General features: G+C 46.2%; 1 protein-coding gene across 2 annotated transcripts; it reads right to left on the bottom strand.

The window, feature by feature from the left end:
• Positions 1-11,636: 11,636 nt before the first annotated feature.
• Positions 11,637-18,394, bottom strand: Ing2 (inhibitor of growth family member 2). Of its 2 annotated transcripts, none has more exons than XM_021642461.2 (2): positions 17,313-18,394; positions 11,637-12,745 (listed from the first exon to the last, which is right to left on the bottom strand). In XM_021642461.2, exons 1-2 carry the CDS (start codon positions 17,494-17,496, stop codon positions 12,075-12,077), a joined length of 855 nt encoding a protein of 284 aa, XP_021498136.1. In that variant the 5' UTR covers positions 17,497-18,394; the 3' UTR covers positions 11,637-12,074. The 2 variants fall into 2 exon arrangements, with proteins under 2 accessions (XP_021498136.1, XP_060237739.1); XM_060381756.1 differs by lacking the exon at positions 17,313-18,394 and adding an exon at positions 16,372-16,493.
• Positions 18,395-18,877: the final 483 nt, after the last annotated feature.

Here is an 18,877-nt window from a genome sequence, read left to right on the forward strand (position 1 = left end):
AAATCCTGTGATAAAGGTCAGATGTCCATTGCCATGAGGAAGAAATGCTGGGGGCTGCTGAATGCGTGTGGGGCTGGGGTGCTGAGAGAAGGATTTAGACCCATCTGTGATTTCCTAGGATTGTAGACGGCCCTGAAGGCTCAGCCTAGAACACTGCAGTCCTTGGGAGAGAAGGAAGATCTGACAAAGCAGAAGATGGACCCAGATGAAATCAGAACAAGGGTATTTTAAGCCCTGGAGGCTGAGAAAGGATCCTCAGAAGAGTGATACCCTTGTCAAGTGTCAGTTGGAAAAGATCATGACAGACAAGTCAAATTTGATCATGTGAAAGCAGTTTCATTTAGGAGGCCAGAGACAGAGTCACACCAGAAAGAAAGGGAAGGGTAAAGAGAAAAACAAAACAAAAAACTATTTTTGTTTATATGTATGTGTGTAATAAGTCTGTGTAAGTGTTGGCATCTGATGCCACGGAACATGCTGGGAATCGAACCCACGGCCTCTGGAAGAACAGCAAGTGCTGTTTTTAACACCCAAAGCCATGTCTTCATCTACCTCAGATTTAACAAACTCCATAAAATTGTGCACACACACACACACACACACACACACACGTACGCACATGCACATACACATACACACACGCACGTGTGCACACAGAAAGAGTGGTGAACATGGCATGTGGGGCTATTACCTTCATTATTCGCTCTTCCAACAGTGCAAAGGAAAAACCCAATAGGAGGGGGAACCTAGAGAGGGAGCCTTTTCAGGGAAGAAGTCCCTGTTCACAAGTAGAGAGCCGGAACCTGACAGCAGCCACTGTCCCAGGGCAGGCCACTAGCGGAGGTGGACAAACCTCAGGAGGTGGCTGAGTGGACAAACTGCTTGCTGTGCAAGCATCAAGGCCAGAGTGTGTGCTCCCAGCCCTCACGTGAAAACCAGGCAGGAGCCAGGCGGGGCGCCGCACGCCTTTAATCCCAGCACTTGGAGGCAGAGGCGGGCGGATTTCTGTGAGCTCAAGACCAGCCTGGTGTACAAATGAGTTCTGGGACAGCCAGGGCTACAGAGAAACTCTGTCTTTGAAAATCATTAAAAACAAACAAACTAACTAACAAACAAAACAAAACAAACAGGCAGGTGTGCAGGCACTCCCAGCATTCTCAAGATAGAGCCAAGGGACCCCGGGGCATGAAGGCTAGCTAGATTAGCAACAGAAGAGATGACATTAACTTTAAGCTTCCACAAGTACTCAGACACACACACACATGCACATCACATCACACATGTGGGAGAGGGGGGAGAAAAGCAGCAGTTAAAAACTCCGATGAACTTTGATCTTGTTTTCAGTGAAACAATTGAGTTAATCATCTTCTGGAAGGACTGGAGGTCTGAAGAGGGCCAAGAGTACAACTTGGTCACAGACATGGAAACTGACAGCTGTAATGTCTAACAGCAAGGAAGATGGTGGAAAAGGTGCTTTAAGGTGAGGAAGCCAAAGATTAAGAGTAATGAATGGACTGTTTATGTGAGCGTTTTCAAACAAAATTTTGGTCTCACATCTTCTAAGACAAAACAAAAAACAACCCACGGACCTCTCATGCATACAAATAGACTTCTAAAGTGTTTCTTTATAAGCTTATGTGATTATAAAAATGTAACTTCAGATGTTTTTATAGTACCTTTTAAAGATAAAGCAAACCATCTAAAATTGCATCAATGAAATAAAAATACTATACCATAGATCTTTAATGTACCTATAAATAAAATTTTAATTTTGCTTTTTCCTGATACTCTCCCCAACTTCTCCCAAAAATAGCTTCCAAGTGATGTATTTCTATTCTTTAGTCCCACTGTACTACTTTGTACCCAAACTATAAAGTTTTCTCTGAAGTGAATTAAGATTGATCATTAATTATTTCTTTAACTCATTTTATCAAACAGTTATGAAAATAATTTGTGGGCAAACTCTAGCATTCCTTGAGAAAATATATATATTTTTTTCTCCGTTTCAATTGTTCCTCAAGATTTCTAAAGCTTGAGGCACCAGCTGGGGTTGCAGCCCAGTGGTACTCGCTAGGCACGCATTAAGTCCTGGGTTCTGTTCCCAGAACCCTGAAATGGCGCTACATCCCTCAGAAAAAAAAACAAAAACAAAAACAAAAAACACCTAGGGCTGTGAGGGGAGCTCTATGATCTGGCGTGGTACTTAGGACTACAGTGAAGCCATGACAGCACAAACCTGGCTTTCCTAATTCACAGTGGACTGTGAGCCTTGAGGTGACGCAACAGTGAGACAGTGCAGGGTGGAAGCTTAGGCCTCTTCTCTCTTAAAAATGATTCTGAAAAGGGAAATTCTCCCTTTGCATAGCCATCTTCATTCTGACTTGACACCTCATTCTCTTCTAAATAAGCATTAACTATTTCCAAAAGCGGCTTTAACAAGACATTTGTGAGGGGGACGGGAAACTTGGCGCTTCTCATACAGACACCAATGGGGCCGGAGAGATGGCTAAGCTGCAAAGGCACGGGCTGCAATTCCAGAGAACTCGGGTTCAGTTCCCAGCACCGACATGGTGGCCAACAACCATCTGTAACAGCAGCTCCAGGGGATCTGGCAACCTCAGCGGGTGGCGTTAGCCTCCTCTGGCCTCCAAAGGCATATACATGGTATACAAACTTACATTCGGGTGAAAACACTCACACCCACAAAGTCTTTAAAAACCTGTGTTCAGGAGCTAGAGAGATGGCTCAGGTTAAGAGCACTCACTGGCTGCTCTCCCAAAGGTCCTGAGTTCAATTCTCAGCAACCACACGGTGGCTCACAACCATCTATAATGAAATCTGGTGTCCTTTTCTTGTGTGCAGGTGCACATGCAGACAGAACATTGTATACACAATAATAATAATAATAACAACCTGTAGACAAAAAAGCCCAGTGGTGGTGGTGCATGCTTTTCATTCCAGCACTCAGGAGGCAGAGGTAGACGGCTCTCTGAGTTTGAGGCCAGCCTGGTCTACAGAGTAAGTTCTCAGGCAGCCAGGGCTACACCGAGAAAGGTGTCTCAAAAAAACAAAATCCACTATTTATTTACCTGTCTGTCTATATATAACTTCTGTTCCAGAAATAATTTATTTTCCTGAAATACCAACTAAAGAGGTAGAAAAAAAAAACCTGAAAGACAAATATCTTTCCACTTCCTCCCTGACCTGTACTATAAAGGGAAAATTTGGAGCCCTACCAGGCAGTTATTTCTCAGGCAACCAGCTACCTCCTTTCTCTACAAGCTCGGTACCTCATATACACCTCAGGTTTGAGTTCTAGCTACACATGGCACTTCTCTACATTTCCACAGAAAATTTTGACTGTGACATTGGCTTAGCAATCTGGACTTTCCAGTAAATGCATTTTGCAGAAACAGATTATATTAATTACTCTGAAGTAACAGTGAAATTCTCCCAGGAAATGTATAGGTTGTAAAGCCAAAGGAACAGGATGACAGCTAATACTAATCAACTGCGGAGGCCCCTGGGAGCGCAGGCTGTCGCCCAGGGGTCACTTCTCCCAGCATCTACTTGGCTAATCTGGCAATAATAAAACGTGGGCTAAATTAAGACTCTCATTATCACCTGCCTCTTGTCATACTTATTTCCTCAGAAATGAGCTCAAGACTAACAGTAGTCTCTTCTGAAGTTTCTCTGATCGGAAATGAAGGCTACTGTCATCAATTTAAGGCAACAAAATCTAGGTTGATTTCACTAATCAAGAAGCTGCACCGCTTAAGTTGCCTGTAAAAACGACACGGTAGCACATGCATACCCTACTGAACAATGTTGCCGTCAGCTACATCCGATGTGTTCTGGGAGGCTTCAAACACAACCATTCTCACCAATCAGCATCTAGTTATCATTGTTTGATAACCAGAAAGACTACGGTCTTTAGACATTGGTCCAAATGACATCAAGACCCCAGTACGGGGAGACAGGAAAGGGAGCTGGTGTGTGGCTGCAAGAGTCTGATCTCCCAGCATGCTAGAATCTGATCCGTTTTTCATGGGCTAGTTTGCCACAGTAGTCTCAGACCTGTATATACTTCTAGCACATAGGAACTTCTGGATCTCCAGAAAGAGAGAAATATGCAACCAATCCCCTCTTAGGCAGATTAACCTTTCAGAGCCCAGGCATGCTTTGGGAAGCTGGGTTAAAGCATAATTTCACCCCATGCCAGATAACTGCCAGTTTTCATATGAATTCTAGTTCTATGTGGCATACTTCTACCTAAATTGTATGTTTTAATTTTTCCCATCAATGTCCACAGTCAAGGTGAGGAAGGTCTATCTGAAAAAAAAAAAAAAGTCAGACAACACTGGATACTTGATTTTCAAGTGGGGATTACGTAGATTACTCTCTTGAGGATGGCTTCAACTTCCCTTGCCCCTTGGCACAAGAGAGCTCAGTAGGAAATAAGCAAATAGAGATTTGAGCATCTGGTGAAAGTAAAAGGAGACCCCGTGGGCCAGCAAGCCAGCTACCTGCATTCTGGATGCACACACTGAGGTCCCCCTATAGTCACTGTCTGCAAATCACTGGATTAGCCCCTGCTGAGAGCTGTGGGTAGGGGCTGCAAACTCCTCACACTCCAAGCACCCCTAAAGGGGTGAGGCTTGTGACGGTTCTAAGCTCACTGCTAAGGTAAAGGATGACAAGCCTTGTTTCACTAGTTTAAGATCACATGAGAATGATGTAAATTTAACTCATTACTTCTAGGTGATTATAAATTTAATCTGCTACTGGAAAGAGAAAGGTAATTAAAGATAAATGTTAATACAATGACAACATAGAATTTCATTGCATTTCAGCCAGGGCGAGGTGGTGGTGGCACATAACTTTAATCCCAGCACTTGGGAGACAGAGGCAGAAAAATGTCTTGAGTTCGAGGACTGGTCTACCGAGTAAGTTCCAAGTCAGCCAGGGCTACAAAGAGAAACTCTGTCTCAAAAACAAACCAAAAGCCAAAACCAAAAAAAAAAAAAAAAAAAAAGAACAAGGGAAAGAAAAATATACTTCTTTCCTTTAATTTGTGAGAATTTGCCCTTTTCAAAATGATAGAAAATGAAGCTTAGTAACAAAAAACTGAAACATATCCTTAAGGCCATCTCTCACACACATATAAGCTCCCCCCAAAACAGTAAAAACCCATCTTTTAGTTTTGGAACAGTTATATGCCACCATTTTACATCCTTGATAGAGTAAATGCTTTTGGAACCAAATTTAATTCTTGCCACTGAGGGCAGAATTCCACATTGCTAGGCTAACACCTGAACCCCTGGAGAGAAAACTGGCCAGTTGGATTATACTCTTGTTTCATGTAAACTGTTTCTAATGTTAGCATACTATGTAAATAAATTAAGGGCTATAGTAAAACAAAGTAATTAGATTTTGATCTCCTAAGTAAGAATAGAGTAAAACACTGTCCTCTGAACGAGAACACAGTTTAAAACCACACTGGGCAGGTGTGGCTGGGCAAGGGGGGCCACACTTTTAAACCTAGCACCCTGGAGGCAGAGAGGCATATATATAGATCACTGTGAGTTCGAGGGCAGCCTGGTCTACACAGGGAGCTCCAGGCTAGCACAGAACACAGTGAAACATCGGCTCATAAAAAGAAAATTAAAACAAAACAAAAACATCTTAAAACCTCATTTAAAACCTACACATTCAAAACCCAAGTCTTCGGCACCCAAGTTTCTTGGATTCTACTTATTCTTAAGCTAGATACAAACCTAACCAAATGCTTTCTCAAGGCACAACAAATGCAAAGGGACACACAAACTGCTAGGCAGTTTTTGAAGAGAAAAAAAGAAAAAGAAAAACATTTCTCAAACTAGCCGGAGGCAAAGTCCAGAAGCAAATGGTCCTCCTGATTAGAGTAAAGTGTGGGGACAGGGCACCATCACGTGCCAAGTCACAAGGTTCAATACATTACTTAAATGCCTTAAAAGGCCAAGGTGACAAAGGACCTACAAGGTGTTCAAAGGTTCATAGCCACCCAAAATACCAAAACATGCTACCCTACCAAAACCTCACCCCTCAGTGTTTATGGTGAACACAAACACGTTGTCCAATTTGTTTGGTCTTTTTTTTTCTCTCTCTAGGTTCTCCCCACCGCCCCCTCCCCACCCGAGGCAGGTTTCTCTGTGTAACCTGTTCTGGACTCTGTAGACCAGGCTGGCCTCAGTCACAGAGATCCACCTGCCTCTGCCTCCCCAGTGCTGGGGCTAAAGGAGTGCACTACTGTGCCCAGCTTGTTCAATTAGTAAGAAATTGAAACTTTTGCTGTTGGCTGGAGACCCCCTCAAACTGGGAGCAGATAACTAAGAATGTTATGGAGATGATGCTTACAATTGTTTTCAACTCTGGACTGCTGGGCCCCAAAGCAATGGTATAGGTTGACCAAGAAATCTCTCTAGCGGGGCTATGCATAGAAACCCTGACTCGAAAAGAGAAGAAAAGAAAAGAGAGAAGAGAAGAGAAGAGAAGAGAAGAGAAGAGAAGAGAAGAGAAGAGAAGAGAAGAGAAGAGAAGAGAGAAGAGAAGAGAAGAGAAGAGAAGAGAAGAGAAGAGAGAAAAGAAGGAAGGAAAGAAGGGAGGGAGGGAGGGAGGGAGGGAGGAGGAGGAGGAGGAAGGAAGGAAGGAAGGAAGGAAGGAAGGAAGGAAGGAAGGAAGGAAGGAAGGAAGGAAGGAAGGAATCTCTCTCCTCTTCTAAATGAGGCACTGAGGTAGTTGTGCTGGGACTTCTCAGGTCAGAAAACAGGCCACCCTAGAAATCTCTATGGGTCAGCATAATGGTTTCTGGTCAGTTTGCATGCTTTTATGGATAATGTTGGTTAGAGCCTTGTAGGCAGGCTTCACAGAAACCTTGTGGAGTGTAACTTTAAGAAAAAAAAAATTTTTTTTTTTTGAGACAAATGTGTCTTGTATCCCAAGCCACTATAATCCAGGCTGGCCTTGAACTTCCATCCTGCTTCCATCTCCCAAAGGCTAAGCTTACATGTATGGACAAAACAACAACAACAACAAAAAACAAAAACAAACAAAAACGTTAATTTGAATGTGAAAAATAATAATGGTTAGCTTTTGTTGTTAAAGTCATTTCTGAAGAGTATCGTGGTAAAGAAGTAAATCAAGAATATTGTCTAGATACTTTTGGTTCCTTTGGTATTTTCATCTTTCATTCTTAGTAGTAGCTAATCACATTATTTAATAAATGTGGACTCGGGACTCTGTTCTTTTTTTGGGGGGAGGAAACTCTGTTCTTACAAGTGATATCACACATCTGGAATCTAATGCCACTGCTTTAGTGTGTTATATTAATCTATCACACACACAAATGATACTACTTTTGGATTTATAAAAAAGCGAGTCAATTTTTAAAAACTATTGGGTAATATTTTAAAATATGATCCAAAGAGCAGACAGAAATAGCTAAATCTATTGAGATATTCTTCATGCCCAATGTCTAGAAAATCCTGCTTTAAAGTCTACTTACCACTGCCTGAATTAAAAGCTGTTATTTTAGAAGCCTTAGATAGTAAGCCTGAGACCAGGAGTACTCTTCCTTCAGAACTCCCCAGAAACACGATAACAGCAGCTTTTCGGAAAACGATTCTACCTCGCTCATTTCCCATCTAAACAAACTGCAGGCCAAGGACAAGGGCCTAATCAGGCTCACAGAGGTCTTTGGAGTCCTGACTCAGAGTACAGCCCTTACACTCAACCAAGAAAAACTAAAGGAGCCATTTCCCCCGCTGTGTTTAGCTTCACGCAATCACAATTACGTTAGGTCCAAACTGACATGGGTTATTTAAGATCCGCCTGGAGCTGCATCAAAGCATAAGCGTTTGCCCCCGAAGGCGCAGCAGGGCCCACCTGGTTCCCTCACAGCAGCTGCCCCTGGCAGTGCTGTGCCATCCTAGGAGGGGCAATGAGAACAGGATGGCCAATGGATGCCATGGAGGACATTGCTAGGGGCCATACAAAGAAGGCTGGGGGGAAGCGCCATTTTTCTGACTTACAGGTTTATGGGGGTTAACTTATTTTGTATTTTCACTTTTTTTTTTTCATACTTAAGAACCAGGCAGTAACCAGGCAGTTTGCAATTGGCTGAAGATAGGACCCAAACCCTTGGCATATCCACAGCTCAGACTGACTTTCCTGGACCACTCTCATACCCACGTTACGATGTGCCATTTCACACCCATCTTTAATTCCTATAGATTTCCAATATCCTCTCCCTCCTCAGCTCTTTGCCAGGAATGCGAAGTACAGTCTTATGTTCCTATACCAACTTTAGCCACCTATTTACCCCTACACATTCCAGAATCTAAGCATCTCAAAGTCAGATTTTTGTCTTTACTGACTCACTGCTTTACCTGACACTACCCAAAACACTTGTCTTGCAAACAAGTATATTAAAAAAAAAATTTGAATCAGGTGGACATTGCTGCAACCTTTCCCATCAAAGCTTGCGTTAGATTCTGTCAACTATTTCAATTCTCTTCTGGTCAACGATGAGTCTCTCATCTTCCCCCTCCCCCAAACTTGCAGCTTGTTAAATTTATCAATCTGATTGTTCTCCATGCTCATCTCCCTTGAACAGCACCTGAGTGGGTTGCTGACACCCTTCCCAGGACACGTTTATTTAGAAATGGCGGGCCACCTTTTGGCTTTGAAACTCTGAGAGGGGGCCTCTGCTGTTTCCTACTTTGGATGTCAGAACAGCTCCCAGCCAGCTCCTTCCTCTTCTGAACAACTTGGTTGCTATCCACATGTGGCTCCCTGACAACATCAGCAAGCCTTGCTGAAAATGCAGCCTGTGCATAACAGATGGAGATGATACACACAGACTTGAGAAACACTAACTCAATCACACTGAGTCTCCCAGTAATAATCCCATCTCCTCCCACAGCTCTCCACACACAGGACTCCACGAGCTGCCCTAGAAATTTGTGAGTCATTTCAAACTCAAGTACCAACTCCTCTCTCTTCCAGAACCACTTGGTTGCTATCCCAAATGTGCAGAACCTCCACCCTGAGCCTTTAGAACAAAGATCCAAGAGTCACTCGTTAGCACTTAGTTCTCCAATCCCTAGGTCAAAACTCATTAGCTATGCCTTTGAAAACAAAATTCGAGGGCTTGGAAAGGTGGCTCAGTGGTTAAGAATACTTGTTGCTTTTCCAGGGGACCACAGTTCGGTTCTCAGCACCCACGAGGCAGCTAAAAATCTAACCTCAGCTCTGAGAATTGGATGCCCTACTCTAGCTTTTTTGAGCACTTGATACATGATACTTGGCTTTAAAAATAAATAATCTTTACAAAATTTAAGACAGACGTTCGCCATCAGCCTTTCTAGAGCTACCCACACACCTAAACTGTCATTTGGGAGGCAAACAGTTCTGAGTTTTCTAACCCCCCCTACTTATCATGGGGTGGGGGCTACAGGTTCTGTTCACAGTAGCTAGACTGATCTTTAAACACAAATCAGACTGTGACTCAAGTCTTTCAATGCCTTCCCAAACTGCCCGCCATGGTCTCCAAAAGGCCTAATTTCCAGCTCTTTCCTCCACGCTCTGATGCTATTTCAAGCACATCCTCCCCAACTCCCGAAGTTCTGACCTCCTCACTTCTGTATGTTTTGAGCTCTGACTACTTCCTGAGAGGCCCTTCCTAGCTCCCTGCATGGATACTCACCCCTCTTTCATTTCCCGGGTTTAGTGTGCTTTACTTTCAATGAGCCACAGAAACTCGATACATCTTGACCCCTATACATCTGACTTTTCTGCTAAAGTGAGCGGTCCATAAGAGGGAATTTTTCGTTCGTGTCTCAACAGGATAGAGCAATTTCTGGTACAGAGGGACAGTGCTCAAACTACCGATGCTGGAGGCTCTGGAGCTACAAAAATCTGAATGCTGACAACCCCCCAGTTTTCAATAGGCTGAAATTTTCAAAATGGGGCAGCGGTTTCAAAACTTTTCTATACATTAAGATGGGGATCTTTTAAAAAGCCTAATAATGGTTAAGTCACATTCCAAATGAATTATCCATTACAGTTGCTGGGGCCAATCCATTGGCCCAGGGACCAATGCCTTCAAACTTACTAGGGTAATTCCACTGTGAGGTAAGTTTGGGAATCTCTGTCACACAGTATGAATTAAAGAATGGTAAGCTCTCCACAGTCATCCCTCAAAGCTTTAAGAGTTTGCTCCTACTGATTATGTTAATGGCGTCCGTTAAACAGCTATCTTTTCCACCGGGCATGGTGGCACAAGCCTTTCATCCCAGCACTCAGGAAGGGAGAGGCAGGCGGACCTCTGTGAGTTTGAGGCCAGCCTGGTGTACAAAGCAAGTCCAGAATAGCCAAGGCTACACAGGGAATCCCTGTCTCGAAAATAATAATAATAATAATAATAATAATAATAATAATAATAATAATAAACATAAACTGGCAATAGTCACCAAAGAAAAAATTCCCTTGGGTCAAAAATAATGTTCATTTCTTCACCTCTAACCTCACTCTTAAAACAGTCTTCCTATGTCAGGATGGAGGATACTAATGAAAGAGAAAAAACAAGCCATTTCATTATTAAAATCTTCCACTGCAGCATGACACTGAAATTTCAAAAGAAGAGTAGACAAGGTAAAGCCAACTCATTTTTCAGGTCAACGGCCCGGCATCCAGACAAGGTGAAATGACATGCCTAGACGTCACACAGAGAGCCTGAAGAGAAAAAATCAATTTCTTTTTCCAAACAAGCAGAATTTTTCACATGTCAATCAAAAGGAATCAAGATTGTCAGATCAGAAAGAAATGATGAGTAAGAAGTATGCTACACATGAGTTTAAAGGACTAGTCCATCCGCTGCCCTCCGTAATCAAAAACTGCTCCAACACATGGACATATACCCATCAAGATGCTTAACCTTAAAATATCAAAATCCTTGAAAATTCATTTTACAGATACATTATCAATTGTATTGTTAGAATGAACTTAGTTCAATAAACATGAAAACATCAAACAGCACCAATACCAGAAGGGTAAGGTAAATATACTATGAATTAAAATAATGTAAAATTATTCATTGGGACAGAAACTCTAGCCCCCAGAAAAACTATTTAAAATAACCATTTGACAAAAAAGACGATATTTAAAGACTACTATATGCCCTTTTCCCACTGACATGCCTGTGGCTAAACAACCTAGCAGTGGGTCACATGAAAAATATCAAAACACATCTTTAAGTTGTTCAATCTTTACCATGAGGCTAAATAATCCAAATCTTGCCAGTATAAGCCAACGGCAGTGGTTTGGGTATTCTAACTAGTCTCACCAGTCCTGATCAAAACAAAACAAGTCCCTTATGAGGAACTAGATGAAGTATGTCTGTTTGGAAGAAGCAGTGGCATTTACAGATGCTACAATAGACAGGTATCAAAGGCTACCAAGGAAATACAGCAGCAAACACTCCAGTGACAGCGCATTATTTCACGTGGAACCATGGATTACTCTTCTCTTTAGTTCCCAGAATTTCTGGAAGACTAGAGATTTAACAAGTATATTAATACACGGGGCCAATAAGAATCTCTAAACAGGATAGTGTTCATATTTGAAATTACCAAGATAATTTGACACAGAGAAATCCAACAATACATCAAATTCTTAAGCACACAGAACTAAAATGTTAGCAAAACTTTTGTGTTTACCCCCAAAACAGCATGGGGGTTCTAGGGGAAAATGAAATAGGTGTGGTTTGGGGAGCTGCTTGAAGTCCGTTCACACCACTCTCTCCCTGATCCCTGCTCCTCTCATCAGGGGCTCACAAGACTACCTGGCTGAAAAGATTTGGTAATTCAGTGCAGAAAATTAAGGTCACAGACAAAGTACAACAACTTTTAATACACCATTAATACTAATGATTAAAAATTATTGCATAGTCTTATGCATTTGCCCTAAAACATCTTCTGAAAGTAAACCAGGTATATAAAAGACAAGGGACCCTTTGAAAACACGGCGAGCCTCCGCTACCTCGTTCTTCTCTCCTTTTTTGTCTTTTCAGTACTTTTGTCCATCGTTTTCTCATTGTCCCCCCTGCACTTTGGGCAATACCATTTCCCCTTTGGTTTATAGGTGAGTGACACGCAGGAAAAGTGAAACCATTCAATGGGACACTGATCGTTGTCACAGCCGATCATCTCCCCGTAGGACACTTGGTTACATAAGCAGTAGGTAGGTTCGTTGGGGTCTATTGCAAACTCAACAGGTGAGGCTTCCCTTTCCTGCTTGGCCTTGGAGCGCTTCTTCTTCTTGGCGGATTTGGATTTCTTTTCTTTCGGTGGCTGATCATCACAGTCTTCAATCCCATTTGTCATGTGACATAAATCACGGCTCTCACTGGTCCGCTGTCTTCTCGGCCTTCTAGAAGATCTTTCGGGTTGGCTAGAATCCATCTTCGCTTTGTCTGAGGCCCGCTCACTTTCAGCGGGATCTTGGAAACACTGTGAATGTAGCTCCATTTGTCTTGCTCGGTTTTCCACCAACTCGAGCATTTGTGTGACAATCTGAATTTTTTCATCTCCCAATTCTTGGCTATTGATTAATGCTCTCTGCAGATGCTGCTGTAGACGTTTTTTCTGGTTTGAATCATCTTCTTTCTTATATTTTTCATAAACGTCATCAATTTCCTTTAGGGTTTCTAAAAAGAGGAAAAAGGAGAATATGATGACATATTAGCACATGTCATTTTCAAGTTAGAGTTAAAGCAGGAAAGCACATTCTACAGTATGTATACACTAAGCACATTATTCTCATATAAATTCTATGTCATCCAATATAAAAGTGTACTTACGGACGAATAGCTCTTGACAGATAAAGGGGCTTGCTACCAACCTGACAACCTCAATTTGATCCTTGGTACCAACATTGTAAAAGTTCAGAACTGACTCCTAAAAATTACCCTCCAACTTCCATATGTGCATTCTTTTGCTCACACACAATAAATAAAAGCAATTTTTAAAAAATTTAAAGGCTGTTCTGGTTAATTTTTTGTCAACTTGACAGAAGCTAGACTTACTAAGGAAAAGGAGCTCTCAATTGAGAAAGTGCCTCAATAAGATCAACCTTTGAGCATTTTCTTGAATGATGACTGATGTACGAGGCCCAAGCCCACTGTGGGCAGTTCCAACCCTGGGCAGGTAGTTCTGAGCTGCATTAGAAAGCAAGGCTGAGCAAGCTGTGAAGAGCAGGCCAGTGGGCAGGATGGTTTATGTTCTAGGTCATGCCTCCAGGTTTCTGCCCTGAGTTCCTGCCCTGACTTTCCCCAGATACGGACTATGACCTGAGAGCTGTAAACTGAAATAAACCCCTTTCTCTCCAAATTGCTTTTTGGTCATGGTGTTTTACCACAGCCTGGTAATAGAAACCCTAAGACAAAGGTAATTAGGATTAAACTAACAAAAAAGCACACATTAATATATTATTCCTTTGTATTTTAAAAGGTAAGGGGGAACAGGGAATTGCCTTAGTCTGTAAAGTGCTTGCCACATAATCATGGGGACCTAAGTTGATTCCTTAGAATTTTCTGAGTTCCTTACTGCCTATTCTGTATTTGAACATCAAATACAACTCTATATACAAAATTTCCATGCTGGACTCCAGCCATAAAACCTGAAGTGCTGTGTGTTTACAGGACTTACAGCTCAATCAGTCACTAGTTACAGGACTCCAGAGAGGCACTTTACCTTAATTTTCACATGCTACTCTTGGACACTCTTTAAAAAGGCAGATGTCAGCATCTCTTAGCTTCCTGTCATCTCAGTTTTAATGGCTCTTTTATTGTAGCATCAGATGGGAAATTCTGAAAATCAAAACTATTTCCAGAACTCATCTGCTGCTCCTGGCACCCACTGACCAAGCTACTACCAATCAAGTCCCGTCAGCACTGGATCATTCTATCGCTGTACCTAACTCAGCAGTTGACCCAATGCTTGCTGAAGCTGCTGACACAACTGTGTTGAAAAAGTTGGGACACTTAAATCAAGCAATGGCTGAGTCACCAGAAACCTAATTATGTTTAGTTTTACTCAAATCTGCTCTGTCTCTTACCCATATTTGAGACAAGGCTACATGAAAGAGGTCTGTCTTGCTGGGGGTAGAAAAATAAACATTAACTCTAATTTTCAAATACTACATAACATAGCATTGTTTACCTCTCAGTGTTATTACTATTACACCCCACATCACTGCTTTGTACTCCAATTACTACTATAAAGAGGAGAAATGTTACGTAAGTAAAAGAGGTAACACTGGCAGTCTGAAATCAAGTAACAAAAGCAAATAATTAGCACAACCTTTGCCTCTCCCTGGGGCCTGCAGGTATTCACACTGGATGGATGATTTTACCACACAGCTGAGGACACTCGAGTACTCATACATGCATACCAAAGCTTTACTTTCTTTTCTTTTTTAACATTTAGTGTGTGTATGAGAGAGAGAGAGAGAGAGAGAGAGAGAGGAGAGTGGGAGAGAGAGAGCATGTTTATAAGCACTCACGCATGCCACAGCACTCACTGTGGAAACTAGAGGACAATTTGTGGGGAGTCAGTTCCAGGGACTGAACTCCGGTCATCAGACTTGGTTTTAAACACCTTTACCCACTGAACCACCTTGCTGGCCTGTACATATCACATTTTTGAACAAAGTTCGAATCTATCCTGTTTTGTTAAGGCGGCCATATAAAGTGCATTGCCTATGTGCCTAATTTTCCTACAGGAAAAATACATTCTTGTTAGACAAGAAATAATTTAAAGATTACAAAAATGTAAATTTCATTTCAAATATTCTGCATCTCACAATCAGGAGTTAGATGTTCCTTGTGTCATACTTGCATACTGACACTGTAATGAGATAAAAATTTATATTTTAAAGACACCTTAATTATATAGTGACAGAAAACCAACCTTTACCATTTACTCTCTAAGCACTGTCGTATTACACCCATACTAGAAAACATTTAAGAATCAGTGAAAATAAAATCTGAACCAAGAAAACAAAAATGCAAAAAGCCTCTAGAAAAAAAATAAAACTGTGAAGTTGAACTTAGCAATTATGGCATGGGGCAAAATCTAGACCACTATTTTTAGGTTAACCTTGGAACTGATCACAATCATAGTGGAGCCAACAGTTTGTATTTACCTCCAAGTCTTATAAGAAGGTCATATTACTCATGTTACCAGAGCAATTTATGACAGTTATAGATAACTAGCATCACAGATTTCCCTGCCAAAAACTTATGTCACTACTGTTAACCTAAAACTCTAAATTTTGTGCCTTTAAGAATATAGTTGGGCGGGGTAGTGCATGCACACGTGTAATCCCAGCACTCTGAGAGGCAGAGACAGGTAGATCTCTATGATTTGAGGTCAGTCTGGTCTACAAAGTGAGTCCAGGATAGCCAAGGCTACACAGAGAAACCCTGTCTCAAAAAACAAAAACAAAAAATACAATACAACCTTAATATAAGGAAAACTATAAATTTTGGCACAGAAGTCTGAAGCTCATATCCCACTACTAGGCTGCCATTCATGTATGTCCCCCATGTCTGCAAAAAACACCACAGGATGATGCTCGTTTGTGTGTTTGTTTTTTTAAAGATCGGGAACACTGACGGATTATAGAACAGTGGGAAATCCTTTACCTAGCCTGTGTGAGTCCTGACTTCAATCCCTTGGGAGTGAGGGGAGTCACAGTTTGAAAACGGTTGTTTTGAAATTGACAGCTTTGAAACAAAATATTCTCTAGGCAATTAACGATGTTACTTTATCTCTGTAAATTTTATATATAAATCTGGTGAAAACACTGGCATACTATAAGCAAACAGTAATGTCTTCTCCTAACAGAAATTAGTCTCATCAGAGGCCCAGAAAACAAATTTTAGATTGAAACACCAAAGTGTTCTTAACGTGCTAAAAACAATGTCACCTTGCGGTGGACTATAGGATGAAATTCCAGGACTGGTGACATGTCTGGAGACACAGAATAGCGTCCCCGTCAGGTCGACACTGACCCTTGACTCGGGATTGCTTAAAGGCTAACCACATCACCATTTGAATTTCTCCTGTCCTAGCAGCAGAAAAGTACGACAGTCCCTGAAGAGGATTCCCTGTCCTAGTTTCTTTGATTGAAGAAAAAAAAAAAAAGCTTTTCTCCTCGTTCAAACTTGGCGGAGGAGGAACCCGGAGGTGCGGGGACGCCAGGTGGTTGCCCAGCCAACGAACCCACTTCCTCTAGAGACCCGGAAGTGACACACAGCCCGGAACCTACGCGGAGCCGGGGTCAGCAGCGGACCCTCGGCGGTGCCCGCTCCGCGACTCACGGTGTGGGAGGTGTGACCCACCACCATTCCTCCACTGACTCCGCCCAGGCCCCCCTGAAGCCCCGCTCCGCAGGTCTCCCGCGAGCAGTCGGCTCGGTCCACCCCGCGCCCCTCCGAGCAGCCCGCCGCGGCCGCGGCTCGCGGGAGCGCGCGCCCCGCCCCTGCGACGTCACACCCGCAGGCCCCGCCCCTACCGCGGGCCCTCCCCGCCACACACTCACCCACACACTCTCACACACACACACACACACACACATACTGACACACAAACACACACCCCCTCCCCGCCCGCTCCTGCGGGAGACCCCTCCCCCTTTAACCACTCGGCCCAAGCCGAGGAAGGGCTGAGGCACCGGGCGGCCCGCAACTTTCCCCGCGGCGAGAGGGAAGCCCAGACTGTCCCAAAGCCGCGCCACGCCGGGAGCCGGGGCCGGGTGGGGGTAGGCGGAGGGGGGAGGAAGAGGCCGTCCCCGAGTCCATCTTCGCCGTCCTCTCGCCGCCCCCTCCCCCCGCACGTTCCAATGCATCTGCCGGCAGAGGGAGGGGGCCCGGCGGGCGGGGGCCAGGCAGGCCCGGCGCCCCGTCCTGCCCGGCGCCCCGCTGCACACCCGCCCGCCCCGGGCAGGACGCGGCCCCGAGCCGGCGGGCGCCGGGACAAACGCTGGCTTAAAATGGCTGATTCCCGTCCGCCGCCGGGGCTGCGGCCGGGGGGCCGGCGGCCGGTCCTCGGGAGTCCCGGCGAGCCGCGGCCGGGACCGGGAAGGCCGCGAGGGCGGCGTGCCGCCCGCCCTTCCCTCCCCTCCGGGCCCCGCACCGCCGATCGCCCGGCGCGCTCCGCGGACGCTGTCACCCGAGCGGGCGGGCGAGCGAGCGAGGGAGGAGAGAGTACCTTGGTATTTGTTGTCCAACTCCCGCAGCACCGACACGTTCCTCTGCATGTCGTGGGGCAGCGACTCCACGCACTCCAGGTAGTCCTGCACGTAGCAGGTGAGCAGCCGGCTCCGCTCTCCCGTCAGGAGCGCGGCCGACGAGTACAGCTGCTGCTGCTGCTGCTGCTGCTGCTGCCCTAACATCCTGCCGCCGCCGCTGCTCTCCGCCGCCGCCGCCGCCGCCTCCGCATCCAGCAGCCACACATGCAACAGCCGCGACCGCCGCTCCTCCGCTCGGCGGCCCGGCGCCGCGGGGACACGGCCGCCGCTCGAGAGGGCACCGCCGAGTCCCCGATCTCCACTCCCCCCACGAGAAGAAACCCTCACTCCCCGCCCCCGCGGTAACCAGCCCGGGGGCGGGGCGAGGCCGGGGCTCCCTCCGGCCCCCTGCCTCGCTGGGAGGGAGCAGCGGGGTTCCCCGCGGCCGACGGCGCCGGGCTTCCCGAGAGGCGACGCCGCCTCGTCCTCCCGGGGCTCCCCCAGACGCTACCAGAGCTGCCCGGCCGCCCGGATCCCCGTGACGAGCCGCTCGCTCGCTTCACGCCTCGCTCTGAGCAGCGGGCGCCTGTCGGAGTCTCCGTAGACTTGACCCCGCCCCTCAGCCAGCGGCCGCAGCTGCGCCTGCGCAGGACTCGCTCCTAATAAGGCCGGGGCCCCGCCCCTATCGCCCTAGCGAAGGGTTCGCATTCTCCCGCCTTCCCTGCGCCACCCGCGCGATTGGTCTGTCAACTCTCGCCTGGGGGAGGGGGAGGGCGCGGAGGGCGGCCAAACGGCAGGCGGGGCCCCGCCCCTTCTTAAAGGGGCCGCACGGCTGAGCCCGCCCGCTCCGCCCGGGATCCGACGGTTGCCCCTGGGAGGCCGGGCGACGGGTTTCTCGTTTCCGTCCCCAACGGGGATGGGAAGCGCCGGGGCGGCTCGCTCGGCCCCGAGGTACCGACCTGGCCTCCATCTGGCGGATCCGGCGCCCTCGCGAGCCTCCCGAGACAGCAGCGAGCGGGCCCCCTAGGCGCTGCTGGCCGAGCGAGGCCCGCGGGGACGGAGGCGACCCAGGGTGCAGCGGGTGCGGCGCCGCTCCGGGCATGCGCGGCGGCTTCCCGCCCAGCGAGCGCCCCGCGCCCCGGCTCCCGCCGCGGGGTCTCCGGGGTCGGACCTCTTCAGTCTCACACGCCAGCGAGGACGTGGCGGGGTCGCGGAGAGAGAAGCACAGACTCGGCCCTGTCCCGCCACCCCACGCGGGCGCGCACACGGGGCGCCGCATTTTCTCCCCGTGTGCGCAAGCCGTACAACACTGTATGGTCACTCGGCGCGCGCACACGCCCACGGCACCGTACTGTCCCCGGGGTTCACCACCCGCGAGCGGGGGAGCAGCGCAGACGCCGAAGCACCCACGTGCGTGAGCGCCCAGCCCCTTACTCCGCTAGTAAATGTCAGGGAACTGCCAGCGGGAGGAGCTAGCCGTGAGGACGGGTGGGCTTCCGGAGTGCGTGCAATTAAGTTTTCTTCTGTCTCAGTAGGCGTAGGTAGG

This window comes from Meriones unguiculatus, chromosome 4 (genome assembly GCF_030254825.1).
Source record: "Meriones unguiculatus strain TT.TT164.6M chromosome 4, Bangor_MerUng_6.1, whole genome shotgun sequence".
In the NCBI taxonomy this organism is placed as follows: Eukaryota; Metazoa; Chordata; class Mammalia; order Rodentia; family Muridae; genus Meriones; species Meriones unguiculatus.